Source organism: Ciona intestinalis, chromosome 7 (assembly GCF_000224145.3).
Source record: "Ciona intestinalis chromosome 7, KH, whole genome shotgun sequence".
Taxonomy (NCBI): Eukaryota; Metazoa; Chordata; class Ascidiacea; order Phlebobranchia; family Cionidae; genus Ciona; species Ciona intestinalis.
The window spans coordinates 3926440-3945720 of record NC_020172.2 but is presented as its reverse complement, the minus strand read 5'-3'; the positions used below and the strand labels follow the sequence as shown (position 1 = coordinate 3945720).

Below are 19281 nucleotides of genomic sequence, written 5' to 3'. Positions count from 1 at the left end.
AGGTATGTATGAATCACTATTTGGTTATTATGGCTAAAGGTGTCTCATTTCCCCCCACTCTACTTTATGTTTAAACTATAAATAGTGAGTTTGTTTGAGTAAATTTTGGGTAAGGAACATCCGTGGTATAACGACTATCATTTTCCAGGAACGCTGGATAAAGAAAGTTACATTCATATATACTAAAGTTTAAGAACCCCTTATAGCTGTCCAACATTATGATATGTTTTGGCTGACAGGGTACAGTCTGTACAGTTTATACGTCACTGTTGTGTTTCAGCTAACGTTCTCTATTACAAATTATAGGAAAATAGTGATGAAGTCTCTTACCATTCTGCAATGGTCTTCAGAAAATTTGCCATCTCATTATTTCGTCAGCAAGTCAGACGACGATGTCAGAATTTCAAAAACAACTTTGACCGATCACCTTACAAAATTACTTCACACATCGAACGTTGAATCACTAGAAAGACCTACACTGGACAAAGGCGTTGAAAACTTTCCCGTACTATGCGGCCATACTTTAATAAAAAATGGACAACCCACACGAGATCTAAATAGTCCATACTACCTTTCAACCAACGAATACAAGCCGAATGATTTTCCGTCGTATTGTAACGGTGCTATGTACGTTACGTCAGTGGCTACAGCAAAGCTACTTTATGGCTCAGTAAAACAAGACGAAATTATGCCGATGGAAGACGTATGGGCCTCTGGCATACTAAGAATGAAACTTGGAAAGGAAGACACTAACATTGTCAAATTAGAACCTGGATTTGCATTTCACTTCCCCGGTTTAACTATACCACAGGCTCAAGCTAAAACAATAGAACATTACAAAAAAGAAATTACTATTTTAAAGAAATTGAGCGTATCGTACTGCTGTTGATAACTGTGGTCTGAGATGTCATATTTTATTCCGTAAACCCCGTGCTTTCTGTATGTTTTAACTATAGCTGCACGGTGTGTGATGTTTTAATATTTCTAATTTTGTGAATTGATTTTTGCTTCGAACGTAACGATACAATTTTTATTCTGAGAGTAGCCTACGGTGGTGCCTTTTAAGGCTTTTATGCTGGCACACGATGATAAATTGTACAATAAACATATATTTATATAGTAGGCTACTCCAATAACTGTTTTAGCAATAAAACTGTTGGAAATATCCTTAATACACAACTAAAAATAAAACAAATTTATATAAATTTAAAATATAACAAAAAATACCCAAAGATTTAAAATATAGCGGAATTTTACATAAAAATTCATGAGCAGCCTTTTGTGGAAGTAAGCTCGTTGGCGCCACCTAGTTAAACTCAGGGTCACAGGTCACAATACAGTTGAAGAGACAGCCCAATGTTAACGTAGGATTGTTTATATTACGAAATATACGTTTGTTTTATCGTCGTTTGCCAGGCATTTTTAGAAGTCTAACAGGTTTTAACGTTATTTAAATACTAAAATTGAACAAAGTTTTGTATATAGCAAAATGGCGACGAGCGAAATTACATTATTTTGCTTTTAAAACGGCGTACAACTTATTCTTATGATCTCAATAATATATAGGGGTCCCTTTAAAATGTGCGGGTTGCGCGTGGTTGTATTTAAAAAAATTAAAATAGAATATAAACGTTTCTAGGCAGGCCAGGCACACCAGGTTGCCGTACGATTCCATTTGTATAGTTTGAACGAAAAATTCGCGGACATTAGCGGTGGCTATTACTTTAAGATTACAAAAGTGGTGTAACCACAAACTAATAACCCTTGACTACCAACCTCTAACACTTTCCACCAGCCTAATCTGTAACATACCGGAGAATTCTTTACTAGTGCCAAACCATTATTTGAATAAATGAATATAAATTGGCTTATCCTCGTGTGGTCAGAAAACGACAGTGGTTATACCACAGGTAATTTGTTTCATACACCTTGCGCCAGGTTACGAATTTCCACAAATGTAACTTTGTCGGTAATTGTTTCTAAATATAATTCCAATTTCATTATTAATGATTACTTTTATCTTGAGCAGGATCAAAGTTTTAGAACAGGATATGTTGATTTAAAAGAGAGTATGATGCAGATATTTCTCTGTAGACTGTTTGCAAGCAATGGGGGTATCTTACTGATGATTTGACACAAACTTTCCTTCCCACATGTTGCCTGTCTGTTGCGTAATGAGTCAAAACACAAAAACTGAGCAACAGGGCTCCAGTTACACTACTGATCATTCAAAATCTAACCAAACTACAGTTTGTACCAGTCCGCCCACAGTTAAAGACTCACTCATACACCAAAGTGTTGGGGAATCTTCGGATATTTTGGTGTCAAGCCAAATTAAACAAAATGAAAAAAATTCGGAAAATGTTAAAAGTTCGGAGAAATTGTTGATAAAAGAGAAAGAAGTGTTGTTATTGTCAGAAGGTTCCGTAAAACATGTTAATAGCAGCGCAAGCAACGGTGTGTTGAATGTTGATGGTTTAAATACTTCACCGAGTGAGTTACCATGTGTTGAAAATGATGTTGGGCACACTAAACCTGCTTCTCAATCTGGAAGTGGAAGTAGCCAAGAAAATGTCACTGAAAATAAAGCAGTTAGTGAGGTCTTAACAACAGAACATACATCTGAAGAATTTGCTATGAATGGTCTCAACAATACAGTGGAAAAAAATCTTAACAACCAGCATAATGTTGAAGTGCCTGACTCACCCTCCAAAAAAGACGCTGTTGTTAATGGTAATGACCAAGAAGGAAAAATGAATGGAGTTGTCAGCGATAAAGACAACAAAACAGGTATGTATGTATGTATGTATGTAATACTCTTTTAATACAGTTTTAAAACAATATAAATTATTGGTAAATGTTTTTGGTAAATATTTATTAACTTGTTTAACAAACAAGTGTATCAATTAGGACACTTGTAAATTTGGGTTAAGTAATTTTCATATCACTGTCTCTGTTTATCGTGTGTGATTTACAATCTGTTGATTAAATGCTTGTAACCTGAAAAGTATGGCTCTAGACTGTAAAATCAAAAAAATATGGTAATTGCATAGATTTTTTTGTAATATATATATATATTCCATTCTTCTGTTAGGTCCCATTATATTTTTTATTTAACCTGAATAAAATCCCACATTTTGTTTGATATAACTGACATTTTGCGGTTTGCTGGTGGACGAGGGTTAAATTTTTCCAGATTTGTGCTATTACTCCCTATATATCTAATTTATGTGTTGTTGTTATAAATGTAACAGTCTATGTGTGTGTTAAACTACAGCTACCGGGTTTGGAACCATGGCTCACTGGTTAGGTCCTTTCTCTAACCAAGAGGTTATGAGTTCAAGGTTCTGCGGTACTTCCGTTGTGGGGGTATGTGTCTGTAGACAAGAAAATTAACGGCAATTGCTCTAACTCAGTTAGTACATACCTGGTAACTAAGCTGGCACAAGGTGTATGAAACAGAACAACCGTGTTATAATGACTTTCATTTCCGGCCACGCAAGTCACATTTATTAATTTTTGTAACGCTTTAGACGGAGTTGATGCATCATATAAAGTTAACCCACTCGCGGATGGTGTTGCAGTGGGGGGTGAAATAAACGTCGTTAGCAAAGATGAAGAAGTCGCTGATAATGCACTCGACGACGAGATCAATGGCGGTTTGGAAGATGATGGCAAAGCTATCGGAGAATCTCCTGATTCAAGATTTTTAAAGTTCGATATTGAGCTGGGCCGTGGAAGTTTTAAGACCGTATATAAAGGCCTTGATACTGACACTGGGGTTGCTGTTGCATGGTGTGAATTGCAGGTACTTAAAGTAACTTAAATAATATAGTATCGATGGTCCGGGGAGATAGGACATCTTTTTATATCACTTTTCTTTTCCATTTGGTAGTAAACAAAGATTTTTTTTTTTTTTTTAAAACTGTAGCCTCTCGACTCCCATGGACCACTGTTAATTGTTTAAAACACGATCAGGATGTTTGGATAGTATGGGCTAAAGGTGTCCCGTCTTTCCCCCCTATATACCAATAATAATAATAAAAACTTTATTTGCCTCTTCGATGATGGTGGCAAACATTCAGAAGATTTGAAAGACAGGATATAGCGACAAAACAACAGTTGTTAAATCTAGTTCTATACATTACTACATTGTTATATATTTACCAGTGCCAAACTTTTTGTTATGCATGAGAGGAGCAGGGTAAGTTAGACACATACCTCCATCAAAAAATGATTCTACTGATTTAGGCACGGCAAAAAATTCCAAGAAAGGCCACCTACCCTGCCACCCCAACTTTGGTGCCCTAATATATAAAGATTGTCATTTCATATGGTTTGCTGGTGTTATTTATCAACTGTTTCTTATTTTCAGCATCATAAATTGTCCAAAAATGAGCGGCTTCGTTTTCGTGAAGAAGCTGAGATGTTAAAGGGATTACAACATCCGAACATTGTAAGATTTTATGACTCATGGGATTACCAGTCACTTAAGGGAAAGAAATGCATTATACTTGTCACTGAGCTTATGACTTCTGGAACATTAAAAACGTAAGACCCTTTATTTAATATATTAGGGTGGGTGGAAGTGGGTCACCTTTTTACTCTATTTTCTCGTCCCATTTGGTAGTAAACAAAGAACATTCAAAGTTTTATAAAAACCGCATCCCGAATCTAAAATAGTGTTGTTAATTGCTAAAGGTGTCCCATCTTTTCCCACCTCACTATATGTGGCCTTTATTTAAAATGCTGCCTTTATTAATTGCTTTTTTTGGAAAAACCACAGTTTTTTTAAGTCATGACTGTGTTTATGTTTTTACCTTTAATTGGTGTGTAATTACCAATTAGCCAGTTAGCTGTAAGTTTATCTATGCGTACACAGATTACTCCCATAGGGTTACATAGTTGATTCCAGGATATACATATGCCTTGTATACCCATGTTAGGCACATATGTAGTGAGAGATATTTTAACTAGTTGTCTAAAAAGTCCCATTATAAACTAATTATGTCTGACATGAGTCATAAAAGTGCTGATAAATTTTGACAAAAGGTGCCTCAAATGACCAATAAATCATCTCACTCACTTGACCACATTTTTATTTATTGTCTAAGGGTGCAGTGGCACATTGGTTAGCGCGTCTGCTTTTAACCTAGAGGTTATAGGTTCAAGGCTTGTTGCTGCTATCATTGTAGGCGCATGTGTCCTTGGGCAAGACACATAGCGGCAATTGCTTCAATTAAGTAATCCCCTTAAAATTGCCTAAATTCCCAACCATTAAAACTAAAAATGGAAAATAAGGGTATATGAAACAGAACACCCAATGAACTAAGTTGATCGCACTACCTATTCAACCCTTAAAGTTTTAACATTAAAATTACACCACAGGTATCTAAAACGTTTCAAATCAATCAAACCCAAAGTTTTACGAAGCTGGTGCCGTCAGATACTGAAAGGGTTAAATTTTCTTCACACAAGAAACCCAGCTATTATACATCGGGACTTAAAATGTGATAATATTTTCATAACTGGACCTACGGGATCAGTGAAAGTTGGGGATCTTGGCCTTGCAACATTGAAAAGGACTTCTTTTGCAAAGAGTGTAATTGGTAATAATTTTTTCCTTTAATTTTTTTAATTATTTATAATTCCTCAAAGCTGAAAAAAACTTATTTCTTTAAATTTTGTTTTTCTTTAATTTTGTTTTTCTTTTATTTATTTTTTAATTTTAAAAATCCTAGTATTAATTTTTTTTTACAATAAATTTTTTTGGGATTTTTTTTTCATTTATTATTTTTTATATTGTAGGTACCCCTGAGTTTATGGCACCTGAGATGTATGAGGAACATTATGATGAAAGTGTTGATGTGTATGCGTTTGGTATGTGCATGTTAGAGATGATTACAGCGGAGTATCCCTACTCTGAATGTATAAATGCTGGACAAATTTATCGCAAAGTTACGCAGGTGGGCTTAATATTTCTAATTTCTCATTTTTTAGCAGTGATTGGTAAGTTAGAGGCATGGAATTTTACGTAAAATGAAAAAATGCTAAATTAATAGGCCTGATGGTATAGCCTTCATCTATATAGTAGGGTGGGGGAAGATGGGACGCCTTTTCAATCTATTTTTCTCCTCCAATTTGGTAGTAAACAAACATTCAACGATTTCTTATAAAAATTTATCTTCACGGCTCCCACGGATCGTTGTTAATTGTTTAAAACACGGTCAGGATATTTGGTTATTATATGTGAAAGGTGTCCCATCTTTCCCCACCCTACTATAGTAAAGTGTGCTATAATTCAGCTTAGGAGCTAAAAAAATAGTAGCAAGGGGCAGCATACGTTTCTGTATATGGTACAATTATTGCGCAATCGTTGGAATATCATATCCTGTTGTGGCTTTAACAATCAAGTCACATTTGCCCATTATGGGTGCATAGGGTGCTAATGCCAATATACCCTAATACATGCATTATTGTAAAATGACGAGTACCCTAATTTAAAAACATTTGGCAATATTTCTAAAAAAACAAATTTAATTTTATTTATTTTTTATATTTTTTTTATTTATTTTTTTGTTATTAGGGTCTTCCACCAAATAGTTTTGAGAAAGTTCAAGGAAAAGACGAACGTCGGATAATTTCTATCTGCATCAACAGAGATAAAACACAAAGGTTTGTTTGTGCTTTCAATTAAGGATATTTCATTTAATAAATGATTTTTAAAGGGAACTTTTAAAATTTGTTTGCGTTTTCAATTGATGATATTTTATGTTATAAAGGAATGATAAATTCAATTTTACATTTTCATTTCCTACATACTGAAAACAGAAACTAGCTAAATGCACAAAACCTTAGCTGTAGCCTATACATTGGAATAAAACATTTTAAAATATTCCAACCGCAACAAAATGCTTTAATGTGCCACATCTTAGCCAATTTTCTTTTTTTATAGAATTGTTTATATTTTCCAGCAATTTTCAATTTTTTTTACAGAATCAATTTTAACAAGTTTTTTTTACCCCAGGTACACAGTTCAACAACTACTAAACGAGCCATTCTTTGTGGAGGTTCCTGGGATAAAAGTCGAGCTCAGATCACAGGCTGAATCAAATGCTGAACCTAGCCAGGGAGAAGGCGAAAATGCGATGCTAAAAGACACAGTGACGTTACGTCTCGTGGTAGAAGACGCCCAAAGATTGAAACAAAAACATAAAAATGATGAAGCTTTGGAGTTCGATTTCGACATGACTAAGGATATCCCCGTCGAAGTAGCAAAAGAAATGGTAAGTTAATGTTATATATAGTACGGTGGGACAAGATAGGACACCTTTTCATTTTATTTTTTGTCTAATTTAGTTTTAAACAAAGAACAACCAAAGATTTATAAAACCATATCCTCAAGAAATTTGTGATTTCTATTTTTTAGCCGTGATTGGTCAGTTTAGGCATGAAATTTTACGTAAAATAAAAAAATGCTAAACCAATAGATCTGATGCTACAGCTATTGGCTATAGTAAAGTGTGATATAGTTCAGCTAAGTGGCCAAATCGTTATAATTCTCCAGGAATTTTACATGTAACAAAAAATACTGAACAAATAGGTCTGATGGTATAATTGTAGTAACTCGTACTTAGGTTCAGCTAAGTAGCCAAAACGATATTAATCCTAAAGTAATCTTATAAGCTTGTGTGCATGTACATAACAGTAACAAGACCATACAGTTTTAACATTTACAAATGCATGGTAATAATAGGTTTTAGAGCTAAAAAATGTTTATTATAAAATTGTCTTTGAAAGTTATGTTTTTGAATAAAGTTCAAACAAATGCCCAGAGCTTAAAAGACAGTTTGTTAGACAATTTGCATCGAAAATTATGTTTTTAAAGAATGTTTTAACAAAGGCACAGAGAATAAAAAACTCAACTGTCTGAAAATTTGCGTTGAAACCTTTTTTTTTTTTTGAATAATGTTTAAACAGAAGCACACTTGTGAGTTGCGGTTTTCAATTTAAAGTGGTGCTATTGATTGATGATGTCATTATTTCTGTATAACCCAATCTATAACCCAATGCTTTGTTAATTGACAGTGATTGATAATACGGCTTGGCAGTGAAAATGACAATACGTTCATATAGTCATAACCGACTCATATCCTTTGTTAATTAAATCTTTTCCTGAAAACACATCATAATTTTCGGCTAATTGCCTGTCTAGGGAATTAATTCCAGGTCCTTTGGCGGGCCTCGCCATAGAACGTTAACCTATGTCGCCACCCATGGGCCATGACCCATGTACAATAAAAATTGTCGCTGATTTAAAAAACTAAAATTGTACTTGATTTAGGCCTATTCTTCTCGTTAAAAATCGATTTAGTCACTGATTTAAAAAAGAATATTACTAATTTAATCTTCTCCATAAAAAAGTCTGATTTATATTCTGTTAACAGCACAATAATAAACCTCCTTAAACCTCAGGCCCAGAATGGATTTCTTCACGAAGATGACGTTAATGTTGTGGCAAAGTCAATCACTGCTTGTTTATCGAGCATTCAACGTAATCGACGAAAAATTGAAGAAAATCGGCAAGTTGAGCGAGAAAGTGAAATGCAACAACAGCAACAACAACAGCAGCAACAACAACAGCAACAACAGCAGCAACAACAAATTCAACAACCACATTCAATCCAGGCAACATTCAATGACGTTAAAATGAACCAAACCTACCAACAACAAATGCAACAACAAACTTTACAACAACTACAAGAACAACTTCATCAAACAACAAACATGTCGTTGTCCCAACCAACAAACATACAAACAAATATCTCCCAACAACAGAATACAAATCAACAAATACATCAACAGCCACAATTCCGACAACAGATTCAACCCAACATTCAACAAATCCCGCAACAGCAGTTTATCCCGCAACAAATTATACCACCTGTTCAACAACAATTCTTACAGCAACAAACAAATCAACACCCGCAGTTGATTCAACAAGCAATCAACGGACAAATCAACAATCAACAACAGATAATGCAAAATCCTGTGATGCAGAATCAAGCAAGCAAAACAACTCATAACCAGGTAAAACCTTTGTAATTTATAATACTGTGGGGTAAGATGGGATACTGTTATTATTTTTACCTAAATATCATATTTCCTGATAGTGTTTTTAATAATTAACAGCGGCCTTTTAGAGTAAGGGGCTACTTATACAATTCCGTAAACTATTTATAGTAGGGTTGGGGAAGATGGCAACTTTGGCACATATGAACCAAATGTCCTAATCAAATTTTAAATAATTAACAAAGGTCTATGGGAGTTGTCAGGGTACGGTTTTGTAATTCTTTGACTGTTCTTGTTTCCAAATTGGACGAGAAAATTCAATAAAAAGGTGTCCCATCTTCCCTACCCTACTATATGTTAACTATCAAATGGGACATAGAAAATAGAATAAAAACTAATTCCCTACTAAGCATAAGTATCTTGTGGTTTCCAATTATGCCTGCTGACACAAATAAAAAAATGGTAGCCAGATTTCCCATATCCTGCTGTGGTTGCAGAATTTAATTGTGTGCTTTTAGGAGAAAATGCTCCTTTTGTCTGTGTACCACCTTAAAAATCGATGTGCATTTCTCAGGATTAAAACATTTTTAGAAATTGGTTAAGTTACAGTGGTGGACCATTAGGCAATTGTCCCGAATTATTCTAACTTTTCTTGAACAATTATCAATTATCAAAAAGCAACATTAATTTTATATATATAAAATATTTAAATTATACATTATATACATTTTATAGTTTCTAATTCTAACTTTATGTTACTACACTAATGTTTTTAAATTTTTTTCATTTAATTAAAAAAAAAGTTAATTTTAAATTTAGTGCTGTATATTGCTTTCACCCTAATATTTTAAATTTATTTTTGGTTGCTTACATTTTGTGAATGGATTAATATTTTTAAAGGTCTTCATTGAATCAAACATAGAGGAACCTGACAGAACCATCAACACTGTACAAGGTAGGTTACTATTTAACAACCCTTTTCTGTAAACATAGGCGCCAAACGTTTAAAAATGCAGGGGAGGCAGGGTTAGTAAGACATTTCCTAGAAAACAGCTGTTCCCATAATTTTCTAAAAAAATTGCCTGGTGGTCCCTTTGCAATTATTATGATATATCGCTGCCCTATAAAAATAAGAATGCTATAGAAAAAATGCAAAAACCACATCAATAAAAGGAAAATTCTTATCGAATCACAATTATTGTGGAACATCTGAAACTGCTGTACAGCCCCAGAAACCGCTGTTATTGAACAAATTTAATTCCATTATATACTAATATATGCAATGCAAAAACTCCAGGGTAGGCCGGCCTACCCTGCCACCCTAGGTTTGGCGCCTGTGCTTGTAAACAACAAACTAATCAATAAATTGTCGCATTTGTTTGACCTTTCCAGAAACTAACTCATTAGCAAGTGTAATGAAATTTGCTTTAAAATATTTAACAGCAGGCATTATCCTGATTTGGCAAACTAATTGGTTAATTTTTGTACAGGCCTATTTATTTTAAAAGGAAAGTTCTGTTAGAAAAAAAATAATAGTTCTTTATATTAAAAATATTAACTAAAGAAGTCCCATTTCCCCCCATAATCAAAGAGTGTCCCATCTTCCCCCACATAAACAACCCAAACATATTTACAGATGTTGTAATGTCGGAAACTGAATCAGTGGCCACGACCGACGCTGGGGGTGAAAGTTCAAAAGACAGCGACAAAAATCGGAAAGAACAAAAAAGTGAAAAGAAACATCGTCGTCAACAGAAAAGTCGAAACAGACATTGGGATAAACAACTTCGTATTCTATTATTGCAGGTTCATTTATCTATATTAGATTTCCTAATTTATAATCATGTGCGTAATATCCTATAGTTAAAATATTGATTAATTTGAGTTGTGTTTTGGCAGTAGTTTTGTTTATAAATAAGCGTACATGGCTATTTTATAAGGTATTCTTAAGCATTGTTGCAGAGAAATTTTACTTTCAATTTTACACAAAGTACTGCATATGGTAGACTATACTGTTGACTAAAAATGGTCGCGTCACTCGCATGGATTTATTTAATCTTGTCATATCAATCATGTGCATAATATCTTGTACAGATTAATTTGACTTGTGTTATTGGCAGTGGTTTTGTTTATAAACAGGCATACATTTTTAAGGAATATTCTTAAGCATTATTACTGAAGTATATCAATTTACACAAAGTACTGTATAAGAGGGTGGGGGAAGATGGGACACCTTTAGAACATAATATCCAAATATCATGATCGTGTTTTAAACAAGGTTTATGGTAGTTGTGTGAATGCGTTTTATATACCTTTGAATGTAACTATCAAATGGGAGAAGAAAATAGTATGAAAAGTGTCCCATCTTCCCCCACCCTACTATATATTTCTTATATTATTAACCATGAAGGGTTGTGGAAAATTTTAAGAGACAGCAGGGTACACGAGAGAATAAGTTTGGGAAGCCTTGCTATATGTAAAAATTTTAAGAGATTAAAAGTCGTTACTAACAAGTTCAATAACCCTTTTTAATCTTATAAAATTTTTAACCCCTTTAAATTTTGACACTCATTTAAGGGTTTATTCTCTCGTGACAAAGTTTCATATTATGACAAAATTTTCACAAATTAAACATCATGTTTCCAGGTTGATGGTATTGAAAGGGAATCTGACAACGATTCAGATTCGGTTGCTAATAATGTTACCCAGGGAGTTGATGACGATTATTTGGATAAAAAACTCGGACATTTATCCATCGAATGTCAAATTGAAATCCAAGGAAATGTAAGTTTATTGTTTATTTTAAATTTTTATTTTTTGGAATAATTTTTTTTAATGTCATGAAAACAGTAGTTCGTGCTTAGTTCGTAGCTTTAAGATACTGGGTTCAAGGCTTGATGTTGCTACCATTGAGAAATTAGACATGTTACATGTATAACGACTATCCTTGACCCGGCATGTAAGAATGATTAACTAACATTTCATTCATGTAGTTTATTCCTCCCAAACTTTTATGAATGTTTTCTTTGTTGTTTTAGCTTGAAAGTATATTTAAAGTTGACATTGACGTTGAATCTTCGCAAGAAACTGCTTCACGCTTAGTGGTGAACAATCAACTGAATGAAATAAATAAAGAATGTTTTATTGAACAACTGACATTGCTTTGTAACAGGGTAAGTACCGTACTGTGTGTGTTTATACTGGTATATAATAGAATAGGAAAAAATGGGACACCTTTTCATTCTATTTCCGTGTCACATTTGGTAGTAAACAATGAACATTCAAAGAATTATAAAATCATATCCTCAAGACCTCCATAGATTGTTGTTAATTGTTTAAAACATGATCAGGTTATTTGGGTATTATTTGCTAAAAGTGTCCCGTCTTTCCACACCTTACAATATCATATAGGTGCCTGACTTTTCTAATGGCAGGGGAGGTAGGAGTAGTTAAACACACTGCACTGTAAAACAAATCTAATCTTTTGGTTGATAGTATTTATTGATCAACACAGTGCAAAAAGATTGGGGTGCAGGCCTGCCTACCATGCCAACCTAAGTATTTTACTGAATGTATAAATTGAATGAATGTAACTTGCTTTACCCTCGCATGACCCGGGAAATAACAGTCTTATAACACAGTGTTCTGTTTCATACACCTTGTGCTTATGACTCGGCAGTGGGCAGGAGGTGTGCGGAAACTGACCAAACTTAATTTATAGTGTTTAAACACCAAACGTGTTAAACTAATTTAACTTTTTTGGAAAATTGTACTTGGATTGTAATAACACCATTTCTAAATTAAATACAACAAAAAAATATTTTGTATGATGTAACAGTAGGACTTGTTGTTCAACAATGACAACCAATGGGTTTATAACAGCTTGTGGTTAACAGGAGTGGGTGCTTGAATGGCTGTATAACGTCACAAACACTTATTAGCATTTAGCGATTACATCATTAAAGCTAAAATATTATTTTATATTTTTAACACAATTATTTATATTTTTTAACACGTGTCTACTGTTTAAGAACACATCAAAGTTATCACTCGACAGTATAAGGTTACTTTATATTCCAGGTTCGCAAAGGCGAGTTTGACGGGCGTCCAAGATTAACAATCACCGATATTAAAACAACCGAAGAAAATTTAGTTGAAGTCGAATGTCAACTCACGACCTATAACCTGAAAACTGTCACTTTTAAGGTAGATTTCTATGTCATAAAAGGAGCATTATATCATATAATGGTTTATGGAGTTCGATTTAATTGGATTTTTAGTATGAACGCACCTATTCTCATGTATAAACGATGGGACACTTTTTTATTCTATTTACTTGTTCTATTTGGTAGTAAACAAAAAAGAATTCAAATAGTTGTAAACTGTATCCTCACGATCAGGATATTTGGATATTTTGTGCGAAAGGTGTCCGTCTTCCCCTCACCCCATTTATGAGACATAATTTTCTTTTTTGGTTTAAATAATAAAATTTAAACTGAATAGCTGTATTGTACATTAGGCTTTATGTATATGGGACTATATGTGTATGAACCTATATAATCTTTTGTTCCTACTAAAATGATCCAAAAATTTGAAAAACGTTTATAAGAAATTTTTTGTTTACAGTTTATCAATAAAAATGTTTTTTTTCTTTTTTCTCTTCACAGTTTATCATTGACGAGGATACCCCTGAAGAAATCGCTGACAAAATGATCCAAGCAAACTATTTAAAGGAGAAACACACCAAAGCTTTTCAACAACAAGTACGTTTGGTCGGAATCAAAGCAAAGCAAATGCATGATGTTGGAAAAATTGATGTCGATCTTCTGAAGTTGGAGGTTAACGGATGTACCTCCACTGCTCCTCTGCTTCCGCTCTCTGAATCTGTGTCCGCAACCTCCCTTCCTCCAGCTGAAGGCGGAAAGACGGAGGAAAATCCTGTTTCAAAGCCGGAGGAGTTAAGCAGCAGTGAGACGGGCTCCGTGATCGGGTCTCCTCGTGCCGAGCAAGTTAACGAGGGCATAAGTGATCCTGATCCTGGGAAGACAGTGAGCAGCTCCTCGGATGTTGCAGAGTCGTCAGAGGCAGCGAAACCATCAATGAGCAACATCTTATTTTATCGCTCGCCCAGTTGTTCAAGTGTTGCGAGTGTGGGGAGTACAGGTAGTGTGGCGAGCGTTCAACAGCAACAACCACAACAACAGCAGCAACAACAACCACAACAGCAACAGCAACAACAACCACAACAGCAACAACAACAACAACCACAAACCCAACAACAGCAACAACCACAAACCCAACAACAGCAACAACAACAACAACAACCAGTTTTAAAAGAAGCATCGCAAATATCGGCCCCTCAACCAACGCACGAAACAACTTACAATGCTTCGCAAACTGAAACCAAAACCGAGGCACAAGAAGTTAGAAGTGATGCAAAAGTTATCGAAAATGCTCCTCTGGATGCTGCAGGAGCAGAAGAGGATCAAGGATCAGATGTCCCAACATCCCAACCAATCACCATCCTCCCAATAGGACAACCAGTAATTCTTCCACAAGTGATCATGGTACCTAAGGATACAAATGATTTAGATAAGCAGTTAACGGCAATTTTATCCCACGCTCAAAATACCGCTTCTACCAGTGAAGGAACAGATGAAACAACGCCTGTTATTGGCGTGGTTCCTGTAGTTATTCCCGTTGCAATGCCTATTAACTCTTCTGAAAACGCTGACGGTAATACTTTAGATATAGACAACCAATTGAGTGCTCAAGATACAGCAACAACTAATGCAGCTTCTGATAGCTTAACCTACCAGATTAATACCAATGTTAAAATGACTTCCGCTTTAGATGATTGGGGAAGTCCATCTGTAACTACAGTAGTACCCCTGGTAGTAGCACTGTCCCCACCAATTGGATCTACGGCAAACTTTTCGCCCCCTTTAAACGAAGCAAGCCAATCTTCTGGGGACGAAGCTAAGACAGCGGGTATGGTGGATCAATACAAAGTGTCCGACACTGAAAGTTTAGTTGAATCAGTTTCATCCTACCACTCTGAGTATCAGCCGGTTGCTCAGCCACATGAAGAAAGACCTGTACTTCAACCCGAGACAAATTTTAATCGCTTCCAAATCACTAAAGTGAATGAAGATGATTCGGTAAAATCGCTGCTGCGCGAAAAAATGAACAAAATTGGGGTCGAGGAAACGGATACAGTTGTTAGGGAAGTCGGCAGGTTTCAGATTATCCCAACAGATTCAGAAGTCAAGTCTCAACCTAACACTGCTCACAGGCAGCTTAGTTTTGAAAACGATAAACAACCCACCAAGACACTTACTGAGTCAAATAAAATGGATGCAGAAAATCATCAGCAAAGTTTTGAGACCAGTTTTGTCCACACTAACCAGCAGCATACGTCAGTCTCACTTGATGCTTCCTTTAATGGATCACTTGCTTCTAATCATGAAAATGCGACGTACATGACTTCAGTTGCCAGTCAACAAACTTCTTATGAGCCATCTCTAGTTACTGAAACCAACTCGCAAAGTATTGTGTTTACCGATGGGAACACGAGAGTCCGTACTTTGAGCAACAACAGCGAGAAAAGTTATTCCTCATTAATTGGTGAGTTAATATTTAGTTTTTATGTTTGGTGCTGTGGCACAGTGGTTGGCGCGCCTGCCTGTAGCCCAGAGGTTATGGGTTCAAGGCTCGATGCTGCTACCATTGTTAAAATGTGTGTCCTTGGGCAAGACACTTAACGGAAATTGCTACAACCCAGTGGTCACTAATGGGTTGTCTAAATTGCCAGCCATGTTTAGAAATACGAAAAAGTCGAACATTTTTATGTCACATATGCGGTAACTCTAAACGGGCACGAGGTGTACGAAACAGAACACCTGTGTTATAAGGACTGTCGGTTCCCGGCCACAGGGGATTAAATAAGTTACATTTATTCATATTTCAATTAAATTGAACTTAAAGGTTTTCAATGTAATTATACTACAGTATAACACAAGGTCTCTGTTAATAGCAATTGTTGCCGGTCTGACGTAAGTTAATTGCTTTCTGGTATACTTCCTTTATGAGCACACGTTCCATAAAAGCTCAGCATTGATTAACATAGCATTATAGCAGTATACATTTCAGTAATTGTATGTTTTTTGCAATCGACCTTCAAATTTCACTTTGATGTTTTTAACATTCATTGAATTTGGTAAAAGTTATATAGTAGATTGGGGGAAGATGAGACATCTTTGATCTTTTCATTCTATTTTTCGCCCATTTGCTACTGCTAGTAAACAAAAATCATTCAAAGAAAACCATATCCTAACGACTCCCATAGACTGTGGGTAATTTACAATATGAATATATATATATGTATAATTTTTTGGGGGGTTATATATGTTATGGTTTTTATTTCTTTTTTTTTTGTAGGTTCTGATCAAGGAATGCAGCAAGAATTTGTTCGTGAGCAAAACTTAAGAATGTTTACTGAGGTAAGAAACATAAAGATATTTTAACTTAAACAAATTGCTACTTATTTTTCAAACTTTAAATAGAAAATCAGTTTTGTTTATCTGTGTTCACAAAACCAGCTTAATACAAAAAAATGAACAAAAATAATCACCTACAAAGTTAAATACTTGGTAACTCGTAAGCTGGCATGAAGTGTATGAAACAGAACACCCAGGTTATAACGACTGTGTCCACTACATGAGGATAAATAATAGAAAACTTCTAAAATATATTATAAATATATATATATAAAGGAAAGCACGAAAAAATGCTAAAAAAAATTCTAAATGCGTAAACAAATTATTTTATTCTAGCAACAATACCAACGAACTAACATGAACCCGGGAAACCCCCTTACCCCCCTCACCCCAATTCCCATAAAACCCCGGGATCGTCAGCGAATGTATCTTGACTCACCCACCCGCTCACAATACGGGGAACTCAGCGAGGACGAAACGGACGGCGACGATTTTGACGAGGATGATTCTGATTTTAAAGATCTTAGCAAAAGGTGAGAAAATTAAATCTGTTTTATTTTTTTTGAATTTTAATTTTTTTAGAAATTTAGAAAAGAAATTCAAAATAAGAAAAAGTTTTTTTTTGGTTACATTTAAAGATTAAAGAATTAAATCTGATTCCAGAAAAAAAAAGTTTAAATTTGTTTTACACCTAGTATTTTAAACAGGCATCAACGTGAAATTGAAGCTTTAATAAGAAAACATAGATTGCAATTGGACCGGTTGCGAAAAGCCAAGAAGCGACAAAAAATGAAAGTTATACCCCAAAAACAACCTGTAAGTTTTTAAGTTTTATTTTTTACTAAAAAGAAAAGTTAATTTTTTGTTAGATTTTTGTCGGTATCTGTGCTCTTGATTTACAAAATATTAGTTTAAAATTTGTTTAAATTATTAATTTTCTTTTTTTTATTTTGGTGTTTTTATTTTGTGATATCCTTTTTTAAATATTTTTTCACTATTTGTAATTTTTGTAATGAAACTTTTTTCTAATTTTTTTTTTATTTTAAACAAATATTTATTTTTCCAGAATCCTTCAAAACCAGATGAAGCCATGTCTAATCACCATGAACACAGTGGAACAGGTACAATATACCATTGTTGTGTTATAATACTTATATGAAGATATCAACAATTTTTTTTTTTTGCAAAACACCTGGCAGGCTCAAAACATAAAAAACCTAGTAGTTTTTTTGGTAATAATTTTAGCTGCAAAAACGTATATTTGTATATATATGCATAGGCTCAAACTATTGAAAATGCATGGTAGGCATTTCAAAAAACTTTTATAGTTAGACTTTCCTATGAAACAAATCTAACTAACTTGTTCCCACTGTTTAATGATTAATGCAGTTCAGAAAATTCCGGGGTATGCCTGCCTACCGTGCCACCCCGGGTTTGGCGCCTATGTATGTTATATAGTTGAACTGTAATACATCTCGCGAATCTGACCCTGATTTGGTGCTTATAAAGTTAAACAATCCTTGTGCAACGATAAGCAACAAGATTTTTCTTGAATAAAAGACCAACGATGCCATTTAGGCGAAATATATAGTGGGATGGGAAGGCGGGATCTTTAACACGTAATATCCTGATCCTGTTTTAAACAATTAACAGTTTTATAATTCTATAAAAGTTCTTTGTTTACTACCAAATGGGTTGAGAAAATAGAATGAAAAGGTGTCCCATCTTCCCCCACCCTACTATATGTCTTTTATTCAACAATTGGTTGGATTTGGTTTTTGTCTCTTACGTTTTCATAACACCAGATCCTTGTTAAATGGTCTTTTGCCACTATGCCACTAACTGTATTAAATATTATTTTGTGCTCGCTGTGGAGAAGCCTTAGAAAGGTAAAGATTGCCCAACGTCTGTATTGGTTATTGAATGTTCTGTTAAGAATGCGTTTGTTTTCTTTCAGACTTTGTTTCAATGGAAACTGTGGAACTTCTTTCTTTTAAGTATTTTCTCTCTCATATCATCTCATTCACTATGGGCACACCAGTTTTATTGATAGTAAACATTTTTAGACAGGTTTAAAATTTAACACGTTGGTTATAATTGTTTAGTGGGCCAAGAAATTTATTTATTTCTATTTTTATTTTATTTAAAAAAAAATATGAAATGGGTGTGAACAAAAAAGTCATGTTGTATTTGTTATATTTCAGGACCAAGTTAACAAATGTAAAAAACTCTTTATAACAGGAGATTTGTGTTTTTTTAAGTGTGTTTTTGTCTTAAAAACTTGCCAAAACAGTAGAAAAAAGAAAAATTTGACTTTCTGACAAACTGTGTGTGCCCAGCCATTGAAAATCTTTCCTTTCAATCACTTCATATTTCCCTATACAGCAACCCCCTAACAATTCTATATTTTGCCAGATTTCATTCCTCAGCCCCAGGAGGCCACGCCCATGTCCCACCCCCCCAGACAACCAGCGCCCAACACCATTCACCATCCCGCAGAAACCAGCGCTTTCGTTCACCAGAAAAACTTCAGCAACAACCACCGTTCAAATACAAACTCGTGGAACCCTCTAATGTACCCCATCACCCCCCACCACATAATACACCCCCACATGTTACCCAAAAACTACGGTACACCTCATAACCCAGCACCAAACTTACCCCCGCAAATGCAGCAAGACCCTAGTGTTACCGAAAACCCCAACAAACC

At 34.7% G+C, this 19281-nt stretch overlaps 1 protein-coding gene across 1 annotated transcript; it reads left to right on the top strand.

The window, feature by feature from the left end:
• The first annotated feature begins 2174 nt into the window (after positions 1–2174).
• Positions 2175–19145, top strand: LOC108949601 (serine/threonine-protein kinase WNK1-like). Its single transcript, XM_018812384.1, has 22 exons — positions 2175–2790; positions 3534–3808; positions 4376–4551; positions 5389–5609; positions 5809–5966; positions 6587–6675; positions 7028–7286; positions 8476–8586; positions 8689–9090; positions 9973–10027; positions 10709–10878; positions 11719–11856; positions 12111–12245; positions 13153–13278; positions 13740–14222; positions 14355–15699; positions 16513–16574; positions 16908–17104; positions 17279–17387; positions 17638–17692; positions 18529–18623; positions 18987–19145. Exons 1-22 carry the CDS (start codon positions 2175–2177, stop codon positions 19143–19145), a joined length of 5436 nt encoding a protein of 1811 aa, XP_018667929.1.
• Positions 19146–19281: the final 136 nt, after the last annotated feature.